This window comes from Corapipo altera, unplaced genomic scaffold (assembly GCF_003945725.1).
Source record: "Corapipo altera isolate COAL_440 unplaced genomic scaffold, ASM394572v1 1, whole genome shotgun sequence".
Lineage (NCBI taxonomy): Eukaryota > Metazoa > Chordata > Aves > Passeriformes > Pipridae > Corapipo > Corapipo altera.
The window spans coordinates 16,845,965-16,869,768 of record NW_020884873.1 but is presented as its reverse complement, the minus strand read 5'-3'; the positions used below and the strand labels follow the sequence as shown (position 1 = coordinate 16,869,768).

At 44.6% G+C, this 23,804-nt stretch overlaps 1 protein-coding gene across 5 annotated transcripts in view; it reads right to left on the bottom strand.

Moving 5' to 3' along the window:
- CACNA1I (calcium voltage-gated channel subunit alpha1 I) overlaps positions 1 to 23,804 on the bottom strand; it is a 92,551-nt gene that overhangs the window by 29,965 nt on the left and 38,782 nt on the right. For all 5 annotated transcript variants that reach the window (XM_027661602.1, XM_027661636.1, XM_027661620.1 and 2 more), the window contains exons 7-18: positions 19,093 to 19,399; positions 17,312 to 17,712; positions 9,614 to 9,765; positions 8,834 to 9,019; positions 8,030 to 8,147; positions 7,406 to 7,561; positions 6,874 to 6,964; positions 4,767 to 4,969; positions 3,109 to 3,525; positions 2,089 to 2,189; positions 956 to 1,079; positions 43 to 111 (exon numbers count right to left, since the gene is read on the bottom strand). In XM_027661602.1, the coding sequence (XP_027517403.1) occupies positions 43 to 111; positions 956 to 1,079; positions 2,089 to 2,189; positions 3,109 to 3,525; positions 4,767 to 4,969; positions 6,874 to 6,964; positions 7,406 to 7,561; positions 8,030 to 8,147; positions 8,834 to 9,019; positions 9,614 to 9,765; positions 17,312 to 17,712; positions 19,093 to 19,399 (2,325 nt within the window). The remainder of the gene's footprint in view (positions 1 to 42; positions 112 to 955; positions 1,080 to 2,088; positions 2,190 to 3,108; positions 3,526 to 4,766; positions 4,970 to 6,873; positions 6,965 to 7,405; positions 7,562 to 8,029; positions 8,148 to 8,833; positions 9,020 to 9,613; positions 9,766 to 17,311; positions 17,713 to 19,092; positions 19,400 to 23,804) is intronic.

Below are 23,804 nucleotides of genomic sequence, written 5' to 3'. Positions count from 1 at the left end.
CATGGGAAAAAGGCCCTGAGCTGCTCATCTCCAGTAACTTACCTTCAGTGTCATCTCAGCTACAAAAATTGCTGTGAAAATGTAGTTGGACACAGTGAGAAAGATCCTCTCCTAGAAAAAAAACCAAAACAACAAAACAAAGAAACAGATAAAGACCTTAAATGTATCTTGACTTCTTGTTACTCTGTCAAGCTTCTCTGATAATATCTTTTGCAATCCTGTGAAGGACCTGAAAGCTGGTGAAATAAGGGAGGTGCCCTTGGCAGAGGTCAGTGCTAGGCAGCTTTCAGCTCATACACCTTGGCTCAGCCCTGTGCTACAGCTGGGACAGGATCCTGTGCATCTCCGGAAGAGCATAGTGGATGGGATTTGCAATGCATCCTGCAAATCTGGTTTCAAGGCACTCTCTGCCCTGTTCTACCAGTGCTGCTCAGTTCCAACCTGCTGCGCTGACCTGGAACTCCTTCCCAAAGAGCTGCTGACCACTGACCACAGATTGTATCCAAGTGCAGTGGAGTCTGGGAGTCAGCTAAAGCAGACAAGCAGAAAAAGTAATTTCACTTGCCAGCTTGAGCCATCTCCAAAATAGCTCAAGAGTAGCATACATGAATGATGGCATGCCATTTGTACAGGATGGAAGATGGTTCTATCTTTCAGTTCCTAGTCCTTGTCCTTTTTGCCATTCAACTCTTCTGTGCAGATTCCTGAAGGACTCTCTTACTTTCCAACACAGAAGGAACCAGGATTTCTGTATTATAAAGCAGGTTGCCCCATTATAAGACCCTGTAGGGGAAGCACATGCCATGTTAATTACTAATACTTGGGTATTGAATAAATGAGTGGAAGCTGGTGTTTAATGATGAAGTTCTTCCAGAGGTCATACCAGTGTTGGGAACACTTAAGAACTACTCTTAGAGGTTATGCTAAAAAGAAGGTGGCAGGTAATTGTGCTCACCGTGCTTCTGTGCTCAATCTGTGGTCTCTCCAGGGCAATCGTGATGCAGTTCAGGAAGATGAAGGCCAGCACAACATGGTCGAAGAGCTTGTGTGCAATGACGGTTTGGCAGAGGAGGCGAAACCTGTAAGAGAGTTCCAGTAGGCACCTGTGCCTCAGGTAGAGCAAGTCTAGGAGCTATGAGGACAGAGAATTAAGAGTTCTGGCCAAAACTGGACTCTGACATAGCAGCTTTCCTATCACTGATACTGATGTCTGTTGACATGGCAATATCACAGGACAGTCCACAGTCATATAGGGAGTCTGGAACAGCGCAAGGGCATCCTAACCGTTATGACTGTGCTCCTATCTTGCCTTGTAAAGAAGAGGCTGTGTTTCAGTTTATCTCCCAAACTTACACTTTGTACCTACCCATGGCAAAGAGGCCACATGCTGAAAGCTGAGGAGTGGCAGGTAGGTTGTCAGTCATGGGGACCACACTTCTGTCTACTCCGAAAGACACTGTGCACATTAACATAGGTGTCAGAGCAAAAAGCTCTCCCTTATGACCTACAATGAAAGCCCTTTCTTTTCAAGGGGCGATGCACATCGTTGAGAATACTGTTGGCTGGGGTACGTGGACATTTTCTCCTGGTGGGAAGACCTCTTTAGTAGGAAGAATTTAACTCAAATTTCTTTTTTTTTAGGCAAGAAGAATAATAACTTTACCCTAAAAGGTGCGATATGACTGCTGATAAATTGGTACTGGGCCTGTAAATGAAATGGAGAGACTGTTCTGGTACCAGGGGAGGAAATATCAGTATAATGGAGTCATTAATAATACATTCTTTATCCTTTTTGGGTTAACATTACTATTCCCTGCCTTGCTTTGATATAAATATTTATGATTACACAAAATAAAATTGGGATGCTCCAAAGGGAGGGAAGATCATAATAGCTATTTAGAATGCTCAACCTTTGTTCCATCTCCAGAATCTAGGAAAAGTTGTTTGGCTGTAGAAGGGTCAGTGGAGGAGAAAATACTTCCCAGCTGGTAAGTTTAAAGTCACAATCTGACATCAGGGGATGTGGCCAGCACAGCAAGAGAATCTGCCCCATCTTTTCAACCTTCTCATAGCAAAAACTGCACAAACCTGTTTTGTGGAGAGAAGAGATATATGGACCAGTCTTCCCGTAACTCACACCAGTCTGGCTTATAGACTTCCATCATCTTCTGGATGCGAAAGCACAGGCTCTGTAGGGGTGCAGAAGAAGCAAGTGCCTCTGGTTATGTTCCCATTTACCTGAGAGACACTCCTCCTTTCACATCTGACCCAGAAACATCATTACCTGCAGTCTGCCAGATGCACTACCTGCCTTTATGCCCCTGAATGAGGAAATCAACTCAAAGGCAACAAGTCATGGAAAAGAAGGTAGAAGCTGCTTTGCCAGGGCCTGTTTACTTCTTGGCATCTGGTTTCTCCTCCAGATCACAACAAATAAAACTGCTGATGTCCCTTTTGGATCAGGATGTTGTCCAGGACACCTTCTCAGAGCTGTTGGAAGGGCTTTGTTAAATTAGGACAACATTACCTCCCTACCTCAGCTAAATGAGAAGCCAGGACAAAAAGACCTTCTGTTGGCACTTGGGCTTGGAATTTCATACAGCATATACATCTGTCCAAATTTCTACTGACCCTGGCTCCACTTTTTCCACCCTTTCATTTGCTCACAGATTGGGCGTTGCTGTCTCCCACACTGGCACCACAGAACTCACTTGCTTTGTCTCTGGTGCCTGTGTTTCCTGCTCTGGTCTGCTGACGTTCCCCATGCAAAGCTCCCACTGCTCCCATAGCCTGACTTCTCCTATCCTGTAGAAATTACTGGTTGCACTACTGTGAAATAACAGCTCCCAAATGACCATGTGCACGTCTCACATCTGCCTTCCTCCTACCATCCACCTGTACAGCTGCCTTGCAGGCAGCCTCACAATGTGCTTTGAGCTTGTCTGTGACAAAAAGGTCCCATCTGCACTCAGTGCTGTCCTCCAGCTTTCCTAAAGCATCTTGGCAAGCTCTCCCATCCACATACAAGGAGAGTGAAACTTGAGGATGGATTTGGAGTTTCCCACAACATTGCAGCATAACCCCAGGTTCCCTCCACCAAACACGCACATAATCTATCTCTTCATCATCCTCTCTCCGCTCCTTGCGATTGTTCATCTTTGGGAAGATCTCCTTGACAATACTGGGCATTTTGCCATTGCAGTCCTGATGCTCGCTGGCTCCAGGTAGTGCTCCCAGCTTATGGGTCACTCTGTGGCCGGATGGGACCGAGGCCAACTCCAGCAGGTCACAGGAGCCTTTATTATCCAGAGAGAGTGTCCGGCGGTGATGAAATACCCTTCCTGTCCCGTCCGTCTCCCCATGTGCTGCCCTTTGAGTTTCCCCAGGCAGGAGGGACTCATGCTCGGCTGAGGGATGTTTGTGTTTCAGGCTGTGTCCCCGGGCCAGGCTGTTCCAGCTGGAGCGACGGCTCCCCCAGGCTCCACTGCGGCCCCAGGCACCATAGTGGGAGCTGCGGGAACTGGACTGTAAGAGAGTGAGATGGAGACACAGTGACTCCAGGCACAAGGAGAGAGCATGTGATGCTATTTCAGATCGCAGACTTCTCCCTGGGCCCCTAAGCCAGAAGGTTACCATTTATCAGATGTTGAGCAAGTTGCACGGTGGGAATTTAGCAGCAATCTCTGTAAATCTGACAATAAATTGATAATGAATTAGCAATGGTTTTGGCTGTGATTAGTTTATAGCACCATCTGTGTGCAAAGCACTTTTGGGGAAGGTAAGTAATAAAGCCAAAGGCCAGGTGCCTGATGTTGTTACTTACACCATCACAGAGCAAGAATAAAGCTCTCAAAAAATCTGACTGGCAGCTTTTTACGCTGCCCTGGGGTAAAGGATAATGCAAAGTACAGGGTGATGGATAATCTGACACACTGTCTTTTGAGTACAGTCTTAGTAAAAGGAAGAAATGAGAGAAACAGGCTTGTTGGCTACAGTTTAGTTCAACCACATAAGTAACTTATCATGTAGTATGTGGCTGCTAGCTCTTCCTGTTTAGAAATAACAGGGGCATGAGCCCTTTAAGCACTTATGCACCCCCCAGAGCTGTGTACATCAGTGGGTAGAAAACCCAGAAGCTAATGTGACAAGGTGGACAGGTCTGAGATGCACTGGTTAGACAGCCTGCAGTGTTTGAGGAAGTGCCATGGGGCAGCAGGATCTCCTGTGGGGAGCTCCAAATCAAGATTTTTCTCTTCATTGTTACAAAGTTCACAGAAAACCCACCTGTAATGGGACTAGGTATTACCTAGATGTTTCTGTGCTCTTAACTCACTCAAGGCATCACTTCGCGTCCTGTACTCGAACAAAACAAAGAAAGGGGAAAGGGACAAAATGTGTTTCTCTCTAAGAGGGAGACTGTCTTCTTGGTGTTCTCCCTTTCTCACACTTAATGGAATATAGATATATATATCTATACATACCTAGAGAGAGAGAGGGAGAGAGAGAGAGAGATGCAGAGAGAGAGAATGGAATCCCACACTCAATGGAATATAAGTAAGCAACTTGAAAATAGACTTCAAAAATCTGGAAATTTAGATAAGTAATGTGAACTGATCTGGATTCTAAAGACAGGAAATGCACTTGTGTTAGAAGCCTGCAGCAGCAGTGAAATCCTTCACAGCAATCTCCAGATGATGAAAGAAAGACAATATAATGCTTGGCCTCCAAAAGAAGGGTACGACACACATTTATACTCAGTCACTCACCAAGGACCGCTGGTCATGGGTCATTCTTCCCAGGGACATCACACTACTCTTCCGGGATCCAACAGCAACAAGAATCTGGTCAAGTTGCAGGGAGTTGCGTGAAGAATTGGTGACCCCCCCAGCAGCCACTGGTGGGTTGGAAGAGGGCAAGGATGGGTCCAAGTGTCCATTAGGTGTTACAGGAATTGCACAGAGCTTGGGATCTGAGCGGAAGGATGCAGAAAGAATGAGAAAAGAAGAAAGTGTGTTCCTCACTATGCAGCGACTGCTTTGATGTTTTACCATGTTAACAGCAGCTAACAGAATATTAGCTCTTTAGCATCAATCAACATCAATTCCCCTGATTTAGGGTGTTGTGACAAAAGCAGTGCAAGTTGGGAAGACTTTAAAGTAATATCTTCGGTTTCCAAAACTGACCGCAGCTCTCCCTGGGAGCAGAGTGGAGGTCAGGCAGCCTCAGGCTAACAGACAGAGCGAGAAGCTGAACCCTGGCAACAAGATGACAAGGGTGTGTTGCATGCCAAGATGAGGTAACAGCATCTTCAAGTCTGAACAAATACCACCAACTGTCAGGCTGGCTACTTTAAGCAGTTAGGCTGAAACACTGAGCCCGAGACTAAGATGTAGGAATAACCACAGCCATCCATGTATTGGAGTCACATTAAAATTCCTGCAATCATGCTGCACACAAAAACTGCATCCCAGTCTATCCTACTACATTGTGCTTCTTCAAGTGACTGATCATTGACCTTCAAGATGCAAGACATTTTTGAGGGATATGTTAGGTGCTGTGGATGACCATCAGCATTTGTTGAGTAGCATGGAGAGGACAGGGTTTGAATTTTAATGCCTGAAAGGACTGGAACAATAGTTTTTGCTTGACTACTGTATAATGAAGGTCACCTATGCACATCTGCATCACAGCCATGACTGCACCAACACCTCTGTAACCTCTTCCATCTCAGGGGTTTTTACCGCCTACATTCAACACAAGCTCTAATGTGGTGTAGCCATGTAACTCAGGACTGGACTGCCTTGAAAAGGGCTAAGTTGCAGGAAAAAGCTGGGACAAGTCAATACTGCAGCCACTGCTCCCTGTTGTGGGAGCTGCATTTAAAGCTCAGACATGTGCCTGTGGCGCATGTCTGGGTTATGCTGAGTATGCTTGTGCTAGCTCTTGCACCTTTCTGATCCTGATCTTTCTTTACTGACTGGACTTCTTGGCTTGATCTCAGACTTGCCTCACCACTGTGGACTTGCCTGGTAATCGCTGAACCATTGGCTGACCCTTGCTAGTATCAGAGGACCTGCTCTGCTCACCTCGTGCAAGTATTGTCAGTGTGGTCCCTGCCCTCCTGCCTGGTTCTCTGTCCCCTTCAGCTCCTGGCTCACCAACCATTGCCAAGTAAGCTGCTCCCTGCCACTAAGTCCTGTCTGAAGTATAATACCTCTTGTAGAAAGACTTGCAGTCTGAATAAAGACTTTGAGGGATGAAGACATTACTAGGCAGTTTGTAGGCAGACTGTTCCAACTGTTAATTATCTTTCATTGAAAATATGCAGCTTTTTTCCAGCCTGAATTTGTCTAGCTTAAGCTTCAAACCTTTACAATTTCATTATGCTTTTTTCTGCTCAATTAAAGAGCTATCTACCATCAGGAATCTCACCTTATGGTCTACAATTACAGAGCGAGTGATCAAGTCACTTCTCTGGTTTCTCTAAACTTCATTACTCTCTCGCTGAGGCAAGACTTCCAGACTCACCTGAGTTCTTTTTAAGGCCTAGGTATCCCTTCTACAAATGTGGGTCCCATATTTAGACACACTGTTCCTGAAATAATGCCCCTGAAGCTAAGCAGAGACAGTCTCACTTCTGACTTCCAGTTGCCGTTCTGGAGGTCATTCAAGAACTGCTCCACTTAGCTACCACATTCCTCAGGATGCCAACACGTCTCTAGTTTTCCCACAGACAGCAACACAAACTACCATAAAATTCAAAATGACAACTGGCAAGTTCTTGGAGATGAGAGTGAATTTTCTGCAGAATCTGTTTTTAGATTTCTCACCAAACAGCAACAGGACATAAGCAAATTGTTTGAGCTGTTGTACCTGGGCCTTCCTGGACCTCTTGAAACTGATCAAACTCCTCCACGTTTGATGAACTCTGGTCTTCATCTGAGTACGACCGGTTGGCATCACCCTGTAACACACAAATTTAGAATTTGGGAACTCAAACAGAAAAGACCATTTGTTCTTGTCTTTCATTGCTGGAACAACTGCAAAATTGTCCTTGGCAGTCAGGCATCCAGTGTGATCACTGGAAAGAATCTTGTGTGATTTGGGATGGTTGATGTACTGTGTTCATCATTGGAGGGGTAAAGAACTCGCCCTAGGGCAGGGGCTGTTGTGGTACACAGGATGAAAATTGTGAATTCCCTTTCAGGGAGCCTATCTCTTTCCTTACAAGGGTTAACACTGCCTTTTTTTTTTTTCCAGTTAAAGAGCACCCTAACTTCAGGAGTGAAATGACAGAGGTGTGATACTTTGGAAGTGATCCAGTCCAGTACCCTCAAAGTATCCCAAAGTTTACCTTTTTAGCACCTCTATTCCTCCTCCTGAGGAGGCCTTGGTGGCAACTTACCTCAGCCTGGAACCCCTCCACGAGAATGGCCACCAGCAGATTGAAAAGTACATAATTGCCAAATGTCATGAGAGCCACAAAGTAGAGGGAAGCCCATGGTGAGGTGGAGGCCATGCCATTATAGAGTACGACATTCCAGTCCTCCTGGGTTAGGATCTGCAATCAGAAGCAAAAGTTACCTAATGTGAAGGAAGAATGGGGGTTCCCAGAAAAGGACAGTGAATCACATCAGGAGCACATAAGGCCTCTTAACTTTCCCATAACCACACACCCACTGTCCTCATCCAGCTGTGGTTCTGCGCCAAAAACATTAGCTGAGCAAGAGGAAATGAGCAACAATTAGGGCAGTAGTGAGATGATAGTGTTAAACTTGGGAGTTGCCACAACAGGAGTGACCTTTGCAGACTGTCCCCGGGGAAGGAAGGAGCTCCCCTGTTAGAGACATATACCAGTTGTTTGGTTCCAATATGCAATTGTTCTTCCTCCAAATATCACATGACAGACTGTTTTATGCAGCCTTTTGTGCTGTCAGGAGTGATTGCAGAGCTCTGCAATGAGGAAAAAGCACCTCTTCATCCTCTTCACTTTGCCCTGGCCCACCCATAGAGAGCAAAGTGGGCTCACCTGGAAGACAGTGACGATGGCCCAAAGTAGGGAGTCAAAATTTTTTCGGTCAGGAACTGTATCTCCTGTGTCTGTCCTGAGGCTGAACTTGCAACCAAAGATGTGCATTCCTAAGATGCTTTGGGACAAGAAGTGGAGATGGTGTATAATATAAATATCTCTGGTACCACAATGAGGTCATCAGAGTAATTCTCTTTTTCCTCATGAAAATCTAATGTTACAACACAGCAGCAAGGAGTATGACAACACAGTCAGACTACTAGGACCTACTTGTGAAGAAGGAACTGCATATTGCACCCCTGTATTTCACAAAAAAATTTGGTTTCCATCTGTGCTCACTCAGAGCTCACATATTACCCCCAACCTGTCATTCACATCTGTTCTCTCTATTGTTCTTGTTTGCTGTCATATTTCTTCATCTTATTATCAGTGCACTGGATGCACATACAAACTTTCTTGGTTGCTTCCTGCTGCCCTTCTGGTAGTCAGCCTCCAGACTAAACAGTTCCCTGGAGCCAGTGTTGATTAGCAAGAGACTTGACCTATCCCGCGATGGAACATTATGCTCAACATCCACATTTGGTGACACTATTTTGACACCCCATCCAGGCCAAAATCTTCAGTAACTGAACCCAATTTAGTGCGGGAGTAAGTTCAGCCCTTACAAACAAATGGTTGTCAGTGCTGCCTTAGCCTACAGAACAACGGGCAAGATGAGTTACACAATCATGCTCTGAAGCTCTGTCCCCATGAGCCATGCAGTGCCACTCCAAAACACTGTGAACCAACTAACTGTCTCCTCACCTGAATATAAAGATGAAGAGCATGAGGAGCATGCAGAATGTGGCTACATTGTCCATAGTCTTCATCAGCACCACAAGCTGGCGGCGCAGCGCAGGCATGAAACGCACCAGCTTCAGGACCCGAAGGAGTCGGAAAGTCCTCAGCACAGAGAGGCCTCCGTCTGACTGGCCGATGATCTCCCAAATGCTGTCCAGAGAGGCACAGGGAGCATGAGGGACAAAATGAAAGACAAGTGAACAAACAGAAAAGAGGGAGGAGTAACAGTGCTGTTTTCATATCTGCACTGGCAGCATAAGGAGGTGAGAGAGAAAATCTGTCTGAGTAAGATAGAAGTATATAGTACAGGTTTATACTTATGTGTAGAAAGCTGCACTTATGCCTTAAGAACATGAACATGGCACTGCATTTTGCAGGAATGAGGGAAGGATTTCAGCATTAAATTCCAGCAAGACAAGTTCTTCTATCATATATTAAACCTTTGTAGCTTCCTCAATTTGTGCATTTTAAAAATATTTCACAAAAATATTTGTTGTGGACTTAACAAGGCAGCTGCAATTGCCTCCATTCTACAGAGGAGAGAACTGACGGACAGAAACGCTCTGTAGCTTGTGTTGCACCAACACAGAGTGTTGGGAAAAGACAGCTTGGTCTCCCAATCCTTGGTCTTGTGTTCAGCTCAGATCCTCCTAGAATAGCTGCTAAATCCTTTTTCAAAAATGTCCAAGCTCTGTGGTATGCTTTTCTGTATCTATTTCAGTTGATCCCCAAGGCCCTGGTCACCTGATGATGACGATGATACTGTCGAAGATGTTGTAGGGGTTGCGAAGGTAATCAAAGAGACCAAAAGCAGCAAGTTTCAGGATCATCTCCAGAGCAAACATGCTTGTAAAGACCACATTGCTGATCTCCAAGATGTTGGTCAATTCCTCTGGCTGGAGAGAATGCAAATTCAGAGAGTCAGAACTGAAACAGCCCTGAAATTATAGGAAATAAAATGCCATCCTTCTCAGAGTATAGGGTTTGTTGGGAGCTGCAAAGCTTCCATTGGTGAGATTAAAGTGGAGCTGAATAGAGCCACTTGCACTCCAATTCCTTTGAACTTCTGCTACCTTCATCATGGATTATGTCCCTAACAAATTTTTTACTAGAGGTGGTCAGGAGCCCCACAGCCATTCACATAGACAAGGCTGACAAAGTGTCTCCCACATTCCCTTTCATATTCCATTACCCCAGCTAAAGCTGATTTATTTTGTGCAAAGGACTTGAGCATTTTTTGAAACAGGGCAAAAGTGGCTGATTTGCCATCAACTTTTTCCTTCAAGAATTTTGTACTCTCAGGTTTCCATACAGAGCTGACACTTTTTTTTTGCAGAAATTCTGAAAATATTTGAATGACAGAAAAACAGTTCCCCATCTTCCTCCAAATCTCACTGCACTTGTCTGGTCCTTTCCTCTCTATTTTTTCACTTCTCCATTTTTCTCTCCCAACCAAATCCTTGGTATGCATTAGTTTCCTGGTCTTGCTTCATCAGTCTTTTCTTATGCCTCTGTCCTCAGAGTACTCTCAATAATTATCTAAGTGAATATTGAACTAAATGAGTAAGAAAACAGCGAGGAGGGGCACACTGATAAAAACATATCTGCAAGGGACAGGAAGAGGGGCACAAGATGAAGAAAAGGGAAAAAATGGACAGCAAGAGGAGAAAGACAAGTGCACAAGGTGAAAAATTCCATGGATGACACAAGATGACTGTTGAAAGAAAAAAAAAGGCAATCTGACCCTGTGTTGGGAATTTTTTTTCTGTTACACCTCTGATACAAGTTTCACTCCCTGTCTTCCCCAGCAGAGACAGGTGTGTTTGTGTGCATGAGAGAGTGTTTTAATGATTCCATCAGTGGAACAAGTCTGAACAAATTAAATTACTCTTCCTTTTGTTTTCCGAATTAATGACCTTTTCTTCAGTGTGTGTGCAGCCTTGGAAACTTCTCTGACAAGGTCAGGAAAGGGTCTAGACCATTTCCTCAGGAATGATGAAATGAGGGGCACAGAGGCTGTGCTGATATCATTGACGAGGGATGCCAGCAACCTGCCATCCCCTGTGAAATGGAGGCATCTCCTGCACTGATTCTGGGATGGATTTATGGGCTCAAAGCACCTCTCACCCAGGGACTAGGACTGCACCAGACAAAACAGCAAGGGCTGAGGTCTCACACAAGATCAGATGCATGAGGGGTAAGACATGCAAGCCTGCCCATATTTGCACATACTCAGGCACACACATACATAGCCCAGGAAGACCGCCACAGCAATGGCAAGGTACAAAATATTGCCAGAGTGAGAAAAAAATTCCTCCCAGGGTAACGGGTTGCATCTTGGGGCCAGTCTAGACAACCCATAGCCTTCAGACTGCATGAGACTCCTAGGGCAGTCAGTTCTGGTTCTGACCCTCTGCCTGAAGCTGGGGGCTGCTTTAACCCCTGCTCTGAGGCCCCCATGGGCCCAGATCCTCTCAGGTGTGCAAATGAACTGGAATCCTTATGGCTGCCCTTTGCTACTTTCTTGCACTCCTCGTTGCAGCTTCTTAGTCCATCCCTTTAAAATGAAAAAAGGGGAGATGGCTCAATTTCCATCCATAATTACATCTAAATAACAAAACCATCCTAAAAATTACAGGGAAAGGAGGGGAGATAAAAGTGAAGAAAGAAAGAACGAGCAAGGGTACACGGGAAGGGAGAGATGAAGATTACTTCAAGGAGACTCAGGCAGTAAATGACACTTGCCGAGAACATGAGAGATGCCAATGACACTTGCTGAGAACAGAGATGCCAATTGCAGTCTGAAACAAATGATTATGTTAGTGAAAATGAGCAATGTAAAAAAGCAACAGGTTATGATGGTTGATTTACCCATCACACTTGGAGTGTCACTTGAACTAAACTTTGGGAGCTGAATATTGGGGTGAGGAGGGTGGTTTGAAGGGGAGAGAGATCCCAGAGGCAAAGCATGCCCAGAGCCACATTATGATGGTGGATTATCCTCATCTTTGCTTTCCATACATTCTCTCTTGTGCTTTGTAGTGAGTAACTGATGTTTGAAAAGCCATGCTTGCCTTTTCCTGTGGAAAAGGTCACCTGTTCCTCAGTCTCTCCTTCCCTCCTTAACGTCTGTTTCTATAGTCCAGCCTCACCTGCAATCTGTTTCTAATGGGCCATCAATCAGCCTCAGAAAAGCATCTTTCCTAGAGAAAGGGGCAGGAAAAACCGGGCAGAGAAAGAAAGAAGAGATGGACAGAGAGAAAATCAGCAAAAGAGAAATGAGAAAAAAAAGCTAAAAAAAAATAGACTCACTGGCATCCACAATAAGTAGAGAAGAAAACATACGTTTTAAACAGAGTAGGAAAGAAGTAAAGGCTGGGAAGAGAACAGCAACACAAAACAAATGAACTCAGGACAAGAAGAGGAGATAAAGAGAGAGGAGCCAGCTGGAGAAGCACTCTCACTGTCTAAGGGCAGACCCAGCATTGCAGTAGTTTCTGGAGATACCAGTAATTTGACAGAGTGTAAAGAGCCATCAGCTGGGGGCCAGGGCTGCAAGGTGGGAGCCACCAGGGGTTGTGTCCTGTGTGGAGATGCCCTTGTTCCTGGGTCAGTGTGGCCGTGAGAGACAATGGATGAGGTGGGTGGCTGGAATACTGCTGGTCCAGGGGACTCTTCTCTGGCCAGGGAAGTGCCAACTTGATGAAGAGACAAATGAACAGAGAAAAAGTGGTTCTCTCCTTTTCTTCCTACTGACATACAGTATCTCCAACACAGTGGATGTGTCACCTCACAGTTGTGAGGGCTCCCCAAGCTCCCACACACAACACTCAGGCATTCGTCATCAAAACCCTTGGCAAACCTTCCTCCTCCCAGGTTTACCTAGAAACTCTAAATTGAAGCATCCACAAGGAGAGGCCTGAACTCAAGGCTATTTTAGTCCAAGAAAAAACAAAGAACACTGAAATCTCCCCACAAGCAGTCTGCTTGTATTGCCAAGACAGTATAGATTGATCCACCCATCATGCTTAGAGTGTGTATTGAGCTGAGTATTGAGGTAAGGAGGGTGGTTTGAAGGGGAGAGAGACCCCAGAGGCAAAGCATGCCTAGAGCCAGTGTTTGAACCAGAATGATTCACTAACTCTGTGTACAGATCTCTTTCTCAATCCATGAAACTATCTAATTCACATCTTCAGAGAATGAAGTCTTTCACCTCTAACAATGTAGATCAAATACTGAGAGTGAAACATATAATTCAGATTTACTTCAGAATACTTGTCCAGTGATCAGAAACTAGAACTGGGGCAATAGAGGGCAGCAGCTCAGCTTTTTCCTCCTTTTCAGTTTCTTACTAACTTTGGAGTTCTTTTGTCAGACTAGACTGAAAATATAGTTAGTACATTATCTGACAATAGCCAGAAAGTCCTGCATCAGAGGAAAGGTTAAGAAGATGCAGATCACCAGGAAGCCCCTGCAGGAAAAGTTTCTCCTACCCAGGAGTAAATTTGCATCTGTCTAGAAACTGAATAGTAATTGATGTGATCTATGCAGACCAACCCTACCAAACTGCACCTGCACAGCACTGCCTCTGAGGACACAAGAAAGAAATATTCCATAAAGGGGTCTCTCCAGCCTATTTTTACTCACAATTTCAAAATCACTTGACAATAATTAGAAGAGCCATAGAAATCAGCCATGAAACACACCAACTTGCTTTTATGTAGTTTAAACACCACCCCATAACCAATGCAGGATTTCATGATGGCTTGTTATACCCTAGTTTTACAAGGCTGAAGTAATGTGGTTTCATCTACTACCCCAGGGAGACTGTTTTATCATTTACTAAATGTCAGTACGATGAGCTGGCTTGGACATTTGCTGAATGTTTCTGACAAGCAGCAAATAGTAAAAAGAGAAGCAATACCTGTAAAATATGAACTTGTGAATGCAATAAATGCTGGTATAAAGGGAAATCACACAAGCTAAAGGATATGAAGATACTGATCCACAGTGCGGGTCTAGTTAGGGAACAAGGGATCATCTTCTGATCCACACAGACAGACCTCATAAAGTATTGAACTGATGTATGAAGGAAAACTGTAAGTAGATACTGGAGAAGATAAACCAAGTTACTCAGCAATTGTCTAAAATGGCTGCTAATGGCAAAGAGGTTTGAGTCCAACAGACCATTCAAAAAATATATGATGTGAAAGGCAACCTGGGACATTCAGCTGGGACCAGCCTTTCATCTTCATGCTGAATAAGGGAGAAAAGTGGGCAGCACCAGATCTACTGTGAATATTTAAAAAAAGTAAGCCTCTTAAAAGGATCCTTCTGGACAGCCACAAGAATCTAATATTTTCTATACTGGATTTTAAAAATAGACACTTCCAAATAGAAGCAGATCTGAAGAACTGCAAAAACTATTTCAAGCAGGACAAAGCTTGAAATGATGGGTTTTGGCTTAGGCAATGTCTCAGCAATATCTGAAGGCCTAATACTGAGAATATTACATGGTATATTGCACACTGAGGATTTGTATAAACTTATCTATTTACAAGTGATAACTTGTGATAAGCTCATGGATTAAAAATGACTCATAGCAATGCAGTTTCTCCCAAAATTGGTTGATTTCCCTCACAAGAAATATATAAGGAGGTGGGAAGCTGCCTTGGCCGCACAATCAGGACAGGACAAAGGAATGGATGAATAAGATAAACTAAGCCAAATTCCAAGGTTATCTGAATCCAAGTAAAGTTGTTTGAGTTGTTAAGTCTCCTCGAAGAAAAACATTGTGAATACTAAATCCCTGGATTGTAACAAACAAATAGTTTTAATTAATGTTTTTCTGTCTGTTGGCGAAGACTTGGGAATTGAAGGTGAGACCCACACATGGGCTCTGTCCCTTGGATTCCTGTGTTTCTGAGCCTGAACCTTGTGCCTCACTCCTGCAGTCCTTCTCACCCCTTGACCTAACAGTTGTGTGTGCTTTGGTGAGCTCGCCTGTGAATAGTCCGTGAAAAAGTGGAGCATCAAGGAGCTGATGCACACACCATGAGCTGCTCGCAGGTCTGCTCAAACCTGTGACACCTTCACACATCCTGCCCAGCCAGAAATGACCTCAGAGAGTGGCTGGGGTTGTGATCTCCCACGCACCAGAAAATAAAAGCTCAAGAGGTCTCTATACGCCTTAGCTCTGGGCCAGAAGACATTCATATGATGAAGTAGCTGAAGCAACAGAAGCTTTTTCAGTAATAGGGTGGTGTCACCTGGCAAATCACAGATCTTGGTGGGCAGAGGGGCTTTTCCAGATTTCCTACCGTGAAAATTTGTGTTTCTGGGAGGAAAAACAACAGGAAAAAGAGAAAGGAAGGAGAGAAAAGGAGGCAATGAAGTACCAGCTTGAGATGTACTGATAGAATGGTTTGAGAAGAATTGAAAGAGAGCAAAGAAAAGGACAAATTTCTGTGTGCTTCTGAGTTAACTGCTGACTGAAAAGGACCTGAGTATGGCCTGAATATTCTTGTGCCAGGGAAACAGAATTCAGTACACGTGTTTTAAATAAACAGGCTGCACCACATTTTTCAGTTATGATCAATTTGACTGACATCTCTTCTAGTAGAAACAGCATGCAGGGTCACAAGCTTTTCCTAGCTACTTATGGATAAAAAGTGATAGCATAATTTTAAGGATGTGTCATTAAGAACCTGCTACTAGAAACCCCAAGGCTGTAGAGGCAGATCCCACTGCTGCAGGCTGTACAAACACAGCAGAGGCATCCTAGAAAGGCTTAAATCTGCACATACAATAGCCAAAACATGAGAGTGAATTCTCTACCTCCAGCTCAAATATTCTTCTGTTAAACTGTTAATTCACGCTGTCTCCAATAAATCAGAATGAACAATGGCTCTCCCTGCTTGGTGCTCTCATCTTTAAACACCAATGGGCAGTTTTCAAGTTGTCCCAGGCTCCAGTCCATACTCATCTCTCTGCTGTGTGATAAACACATCATTCTTTTTTACCTATTTCCATGAGTTAACCCCTCCAGCCTCTTCTTCATTCTCCTCTCTTCTGAGCTCCTGCCAGTATTTTTCTGGTACTGAAGCATCCAGTGCAATTTTGCATTCTGGGATCAAATTAAGGTTTCCCATCCTTGTATCAGAAACTAGCTGGGCTTTGAAAAATGGTCTAAAGCTTGGCATGTGGGTGGGATCCAGACATCTGAGGCTTCAAATACCAGCTCACACACCGTGTTGCCTCAAACAGGGAATTTAAGAGACAGTGAGTTGCAAGATATCTCCATCCTGATACAGCACAGGACAAATCTGGGTGCCTTGCCTGAACCAGGCACACTGCCTGTCTCTGCTGCCTAAGACTGTGTTTGGGACTAGACTTCACCTTGGCTCCAAAGCTTCAATACAGTCAGTATCTCAGTAGCGCAGCAATCTCCTATTTTTGTGTTTTGGGCAGACACATGGAGCAAACCATGCTCACATTCAGACTAGAAGCATAGATCTAAGACATGGATGTACACCATGGACTCTTTTAATGGAAAGTGCAGCAGAGCTACCCAACAGCAATGCAGATTCAAGGTCATGGACACACTTAACGCCCTCTGAAGTTGGCTCTGCACATCACAAAGTAGACACAGTTTCTGTTTCCCAGCTATAAAATAAGGGCACACAATTCTTCTCCATTTCATAAGTCTGTCATTAGGATAAAGTGCATGACTGATTCAGAGCTGCCTACAAACTATTGGCGTGAAAGTCAAATCTGTGCCCACACCTGCTGTTTGTGTCTGACCTACCTATTACTTCTTACTCACAGGGCAAAAGAAAGGCTCAAGCTGACTGCGCCCCCAGCATAACTGGAGATGGGAGGTGGTGCCTTTCCTAGCTTTCTTGTATAGACAGAATGTGCTCAGGCACCTCTTAATTAAGTTGGGAAGGCTACCAAGCTAACGGATTTGAATTGAGATGCTGGTGAAGTGTCTGTGACATCCCCAGAGGGCACATTAAATTAACCAAATAGACTAAGGGTTCAGTAAGCTCACGAAGAGAGAAAAGAGTGAGAGAAATGGGGAAGATGGAAGAGATGAGGGTGAAGGAGAGACAAGCAGATGGAAAGAGAAGATAGGGCAAAAAAAAGAAAAACAGAGGGATGAGCGAGCAGGGAGGAGGAAAAGAGAGGGGTCGAAAAGAGGTGAGAGGAAAATACATGGAGACAGTGAAAGTGATTAAGTGCAGGAATAAGGAAATAAGAGACCCTACAAGATTCTGAGGCTTTCTCCAAAGCCATGCTGGGACCATCTGTGCTGCAGTCTGGGGTCCAAATTGCTCAATCTCTGCCTCCACCGAGTTGCATCAGCTGCTTAGCGAGGCCATAACCCCCAGCAGGACTCACCAGTCCATGTTTCCCAGTTTGTGCCCTAAGGTACCTTACCTGTTCATGGTGCTCGATGCCCATGCTGATAGTGTTCACTAGGATTGCAATCATGATCCCACGGTTGAAATACTTGCTGTCCACAATCACTCGGAGCTTGACCCTCACTTCTCGCCACATGTCACTGCAGAGCTTCAGCCGCCCTCCTTCTTCCACCTCCTCCTCTTTCTCCAGTGTCGAGGCACCCTGGTCCTCTCTGCTGCCCTCTCCTTCCCCTTCACTGGCTCCTCCATCCTCCTGGTCTGAATAAGTACTATCCAGGACAGAGAGCCTTCTGGATGCTTCGCGCTCCTCGCTATGGCATCGTGGGCAGTTGGTGAGATCTGAGGTTGCTGTCACAGCAACAGGCTGGACCAAGCCTGGAGGAGGGCAGCCAAGAGAGTTGTGGTGCTGGCAAAGCCCTGAAAAAGAAATGGTTATGCTTAAAGGAGAAGGCATTGAAAAAAGACATTGAAATTGGACATGAGTTTGGATTTGGGGTATTTAAACAGGATAACTGGGCTTTTTAGCTGTAAGAATGATTAAACACTGACACATCATCTCAAGGTCAGTAATAAAAGTCATTGCTGTTGGAGGCTCTACACTGATGGGCTGTGTCTCCAAAAGGCATAGTACTGTTCAGCTTGCCAGTGATTAGGCTCAACAGGGGTTCATGTCCATCAGAGAAAGAATTGTCTAATGCAGAAATTGCAGCTTGAGGCTCAGTAGCTTGTGTTAAGTGAAAACTGAGGGAAAAATGATCACAAGAGCTGATTTTGTCCTGAACTGCTACAAGTGGGGTCCAAGAACACCCAGGCTAAGTTGAACTCTCTAAATTAGAGAAACTACATTAGCAAATCATCTCGAAAAGCCAGAAGAGGTAGCACAAGAACACTTCCTCTTGAGAGTCTGCGTTCTGAATCAGAACAGAACTCCTGACTTCAGTAAGAAAACTAAATTTGCGTTCCTTGATCCTCCATTTGGACCTAGAAGGTCAAATGGACACTGGGGGAATGAAGCAATTAATTCATTAACACCATGCATGAAGCCTGCCGAAACTTTTCTCCCAGCAACTAAAGAAAATGAAAGTCTGAGTATGCAAGACCAGCTGAAGGAAAATCTGCTTTTTGCTTGTTAATGATAGTCAACAGCCAGTTAATACTAAGTCTATAAAACCACTTTCACAGTGACTTTTCTGGCAAGGAATCTGATTTAAATGATATCTCATGTGATATTTTGCACAACAGCATGTGCTCCTGTCAAAAGAAATTATCTGTGCTGCCCTTGCATATCAAATGGACTTCTTCAGCATTGCCCCCTTAGGTTCAGAGGACACCCTACTGCAATTCTACTCTCTTGAGGTCCCACAACAACTCCTTTTGGGAGGATAGCTCTGGGGGACCTGCTGTGTCACCAAGTCCAATCCTTTGTCTGACTTTGTCATATTCCCCTAAGTCTTCTGTCTCCCAGACTGCTATCATCACCCGGTTATACCAGGCGTGGAGCCCTTTACAAGCCTCAGATGGTGCCTTTAATTTTATCTCTTTGTTGTCTCTGGATTTCAGATCTGGATAATCCACATTCCCTGCTGGTTGCCCCTGTTTCATTCCCATTTTTGGCTGGTCATCTCCACCTTGCTGGTCTGGTGTGCTGGCCATGGTACCACGCTCAATGGCTGATGTTAATTCTAATTCTGTGCTTTGTAGGCACAGGTCCTTTGGCAAGTTGGCACATGAAGATGCTCCCAGTTACTCTCACATTTACACTATTGGCATTTCCAGCTTTACCAGTGCAATCCTTACTGTAATGCCTCTGTTTTTTCCTGTTCGTGCCTAGTTTGGCGTCACTCGGCTCCGCGTTGCCCTGGCGCCAGCTCTGGATGCTGTTGTACAGTCCAAGGGTGCGGCGCTTGGCTTTGCGCACGATGTGGCAGACGTATTGGAAGATCTCCTCGTAGCAGTCTCCCGGCTCCATGTAGCTGGCGACAGTGCTGGAGGAGAGGTACCGGGCCCTCTGCTCCTGCATCAGCTGGTGCTCCCGCTGCTTAGTCTCCGAGAACTGTGTGGCGATGACCACCAGGCACAGGTTAATCATGAAGAAAGAGCCCACCTAATAGCAAAGGAGAAGAAGGGATGGTCAGTGTCAGCATGAGGAAGAACATGTGGGAGGGGGAATATAAGAGGAGAAATTCACTGGAGGCAGAGGAATGGGAACGAGTCTGCATGTGGAGAAGGGGTTTCAGAGAAAGCCAGGAGTGTGTGACCTTGGTTTTGAGATCTCACTAGACACCATTTCCATGCAGAACTTAGAGCTATGAACTGAAATTCAAGAAATACAGGTCCAAACTCTGGCTCTTTTCGTAGGCTTTGGGACCTTTAGCAAGTCATTTTGAAGTTATATACAAAGGGTTTAATGAAAACTGGACTTTTTCTTTCCCTCTCCTTTGCATTAAACAGATGGTGGGAAATAGAGAACCAGCTTAGTAGTTTTTTGCTTTCTCCTCTGCTTATTCATTTACTACTGGAAAAATCATGCACTGCCATTTATGATCTTCAGCTCTTGGAGGACATGTCAGTATTCTCAGATCATTTTAAGGATGCATCAGTATACCTGCAGCATATTATTAATTTCTACATTTACACCTTAATTCACCATACACGGAGATGGCATTTTTCTGAAATGAATGAGCTCACGAAGTCCAAGAGGAATTTACAGAAACTAATGACTCTGAGAACACTGAATGCTCTGGAAAAACCATGTTTCCTAGCTCATTTCCTATTCTTCTGATACAAGACCTATTATACTAGCTCTTATTTCACTTGTCCATCAGCCTAGGTAGGCTTTCCATTTCAAACACAAAAAACCTACACAACTAACTCTCCCAATTTCTTAGGAACAAACCAAATAAAATGCCCAAGTTCTCCTTGTTCCATACAGAAGTCAAAATATCTACCAAGCTTATTTTACAACTTTGCATGCTCCCTTTAAGCCTCAGTTTTTCTACCTGTAAAATGGAGCAAAGATTTCTTGATGCTGAGAAATCTGGGGGTAAAATTATCTCACTTTGTGTTACATATTATAAAATTAGAAATGAAACTCCACTATCAGATCTGTCCATAGGTAGAGAGATTTAGGATAAAACCTGGACTTCAATATGATGAGAATTTCATACATAAAAGGGCTAGTAACACATTCAAAATCATCTTCAAGAGCTATAATGCCTTGATTGGTGCCTACTCCCCATAGAGCTGTAAGTGTCGATAGGGCATTGATAAAATGCAGAGCCTGAACTCTGAACAAAGACCACACATCGGCCCTGCTCTGAAACAGACTCTGTGGGACAGTCTCTGGAGGAGACAAGGCACAAGATAAAGATTTCTGCTTCCCCTGGACCAGTGAGTATCCCTGCTAGGGAATATCCTTGCATCATGTTTCTCCTGTATGGACCCACATAGGACCCAGTCTCACCTCACTCTCTCCTTTACAAGCAAACAGCCCAGACTGAGAGCTGGATTCAGTCCTGCCCTTATCTTCACACGTGTCCTCCCCCCTATAACCTTTCCAGCAAATGGGAGAGTGCAAGCAAAGGTGGTAACCTGATCCCAGCCCTCGTGCATGGAAAAGGTGTTTTTCTCAGCAAGTACTCCAGCTTGTTTTACCTATCCAAGCAGCCTTCCCCTCATTTCATAGCCCTTGCCACCCCCTCACCAGCTTGCTCCCCTGGAAGTCCCTTTCTCTTGCACACAGGTGCCCAGCAGCTCTGTCCAGAGGCTCAGTACAGTGGCTGTGGGTATTTCAAAGGAAAGGAGTTCCTGGTAGCATCTCAGTAACCCTTTGAAACATGAAGCTCTTTCTGACCAGATTCAACATAAGGACAATAAACTATCTCCAAATAAAGGGCTTTTTTCCCCCCTCCTCCTCTGAGCACCTTTCAAAGCTGTTCTAATTTGGTTTCCCTTCATCACTGAACTCTTCTCTCTCCTTTCCCCCATATTTCAGCCTATTTTCCCTTCAGCTTCTAAATATGGCCTTGAAAATTAAAAAAAATGCCTCGTTCAGATTCTTTCACTTTCACCCAAGACTGTCCCTAGTCCCTGATGTCTTGTGTGTTCTAACTGATGAGAGCATGACTGCCAATCCAAATTCTCTGATGGACTCTCCTCAGCAACACACGACACACAGGCTTTCCCTTTCAGTTATCTCCCTCTGCTTACACTGAGTGAGGCAGTATTGGGAGCTGGACACCACCTGCATGAGCATTGCTGAAACACTACTTGTGACACTTTCCTGTACTTTGTAACTTCCTACAACTCCACAAACAACAAGCAATTAAGACTTCGAGCATCTTCATTCTAGGCTAGAAGCAGAAGAGCTGAGGCAACATGAGGCAAGAAGATGTCCTCGTGAGGATCTCACTGTCAGCCTGGGGTTGAATCTTGAGTGGGGTTCAGGTTCACATCAACGAGCCCTGTCCTCACAGGCACCATTTGCTCTGATATCCCACCAGATGACCAAAAAGGGGAGGAGTGAGAAGACTCGATATGGCAACTAATCCTCAATCCTTATCCTTTTATCTAGGAACATAAAACGCAAAACAAATAAGCTTGGTTAATCCTTAAAACCACAGGCAAGACTATAAGCTCTCAGTCTCTGCTGAGCTTGACAATGCCTCCCAGCTAAGAGACGGACAGGAAGAGCCCCCAGAGGCTCCTAATTGAGTGATCCATCTCAGCTAGCTGAGCAGGGAGACAAAAAGTGTCTGACATGGAGTCAGACAAAGCATCTGACAGAAGCAGATGGAGACCCCTAATTCAGAGCCCCAACACAGGAGTCCCATTCAGTCCTGAGACTGAGCTCTGCTTTGGTTAAGCAGATCTTGGCCACATTCAGCCCAAGGTTCAATCCCTATCTCTGTAATATCTAATAAAATCTGACTAGTGCTGCAGACGCTGACTTACTAGTCAATTATTTTTATTGTTTATGCCTGGATATCCAGTTTGTCTTCTGAAGCTCACTGAGTGCTACACTGCAGATACTAGTCTGAGAATTCAGAAGAGCTTGCTCTAGTCCAAGAGCCATAGCAGTAGCCAAGCACTATTCCCCTCAGAGAAGCACCTCTGTGCAGGATTTCTAACTGTGCTGTGAATGTATCCAGGTGGTGGAGCCTTCTTCCTGCCATATGAGTAGTAGCAGGTAATGCCCTTATGTAGGTGTTTGAAAATATCATTGTGAGGGAAGAACTCGTGGATGAAAGCACAGCTCTAAAGAGAAGCTGCAGAGATCCAGGCCCAGAAAAACAAGTCTGAGCCAAGGCTAGAATGTATGTGGAAAAGCAAAGAGTCAGGGCTTAAAGTATGACTGTCAGAGCACTCCTGCTTAGAAACCCGAGCCTTTCAACCATGGAGAAGGAGCAAAGGATAAAGGCTGGAAGGACTGTCCTTCATGAGACTTAAAGAGGGAGTGTCATTTCTATAAGAAGACTCAGACAGAAAATGCAACCAACTGATAGCAAGTTTGCAGTTGTGTAGCTATGTGCTACAAAAGATGCATCACACATGTCAAGAAGGTAACAGAAAGGCTAAATACTTTCTTGGTGTAACTCCATCAAAGGTAAAGGAAATATCCCACCTAGCATATGGCTCCTCTGTTCTGAGCAGTCCCCAAAGTAACTTGAGATTCATATTCTCCTGTGTTTGATGGAAATAAACCTATATGGCTTCTGCAAATGAGGAGGGAGTGTCTAGAAATGTCAATGACACTCTGCAGTAAAATCTCAGGTGGAGTGTTTAATTGAGGGTTTTCGGTGCCTAGAAATTCAGAGAAAAAGTTTGTATCACTGTGAAACCACATGAGGTGAGCCAGTGCTAGAAGGATGCTTAGAAACCAAAAATATACTGACAGAATTTATGTGGTTTGACATGGGGAGTGAGGGGCAGTTTTTGGAACTGGCCTACAACAGACTGGGCATGCCCACTCCAGCAGTTAAATGCTCACCCTGCACAGTCCTTCCTGGCTCTGAGAGAAACTGTGGCTCTGGGATAAGGAATAAATATGTGTTGAACTACATATTCTACAAATCTGGGTATCCTCACCATGCTGCTCAAGGTGAAAATGCAAGTGGGTACTAAGTATCTATTGCATTATGGGATATATGAACAAACTTCAAGGGAAATAATTATTTTCTGAACTCAAAAAAAGCAGTGGATGTTCAGTTTGCCTTTGAGAACAGAGCACATGGGAACTGCACCCCTCGCCACCCCATCCTGTGCAATCACATCTCAGCACTGTCTCTTTGGGACTCTCCAGGCTCAAAGTAAAAGCAACATTCCTTAAGGTGTATTTCACCTCTGCTGTCAGGGCTCAGAGACACAGGGACAGAGCCCACATAGAGTAGGTCATCCTTCTGTTTTTCTCTCCTTGTCTTTCCCTTGTGATGGTAGAAGGTGATAAGGCAGGGTGAAATCAAGAATATAATATGTTTTTCTTAAGTTCTCTGAACTGAATGGGATTGTGT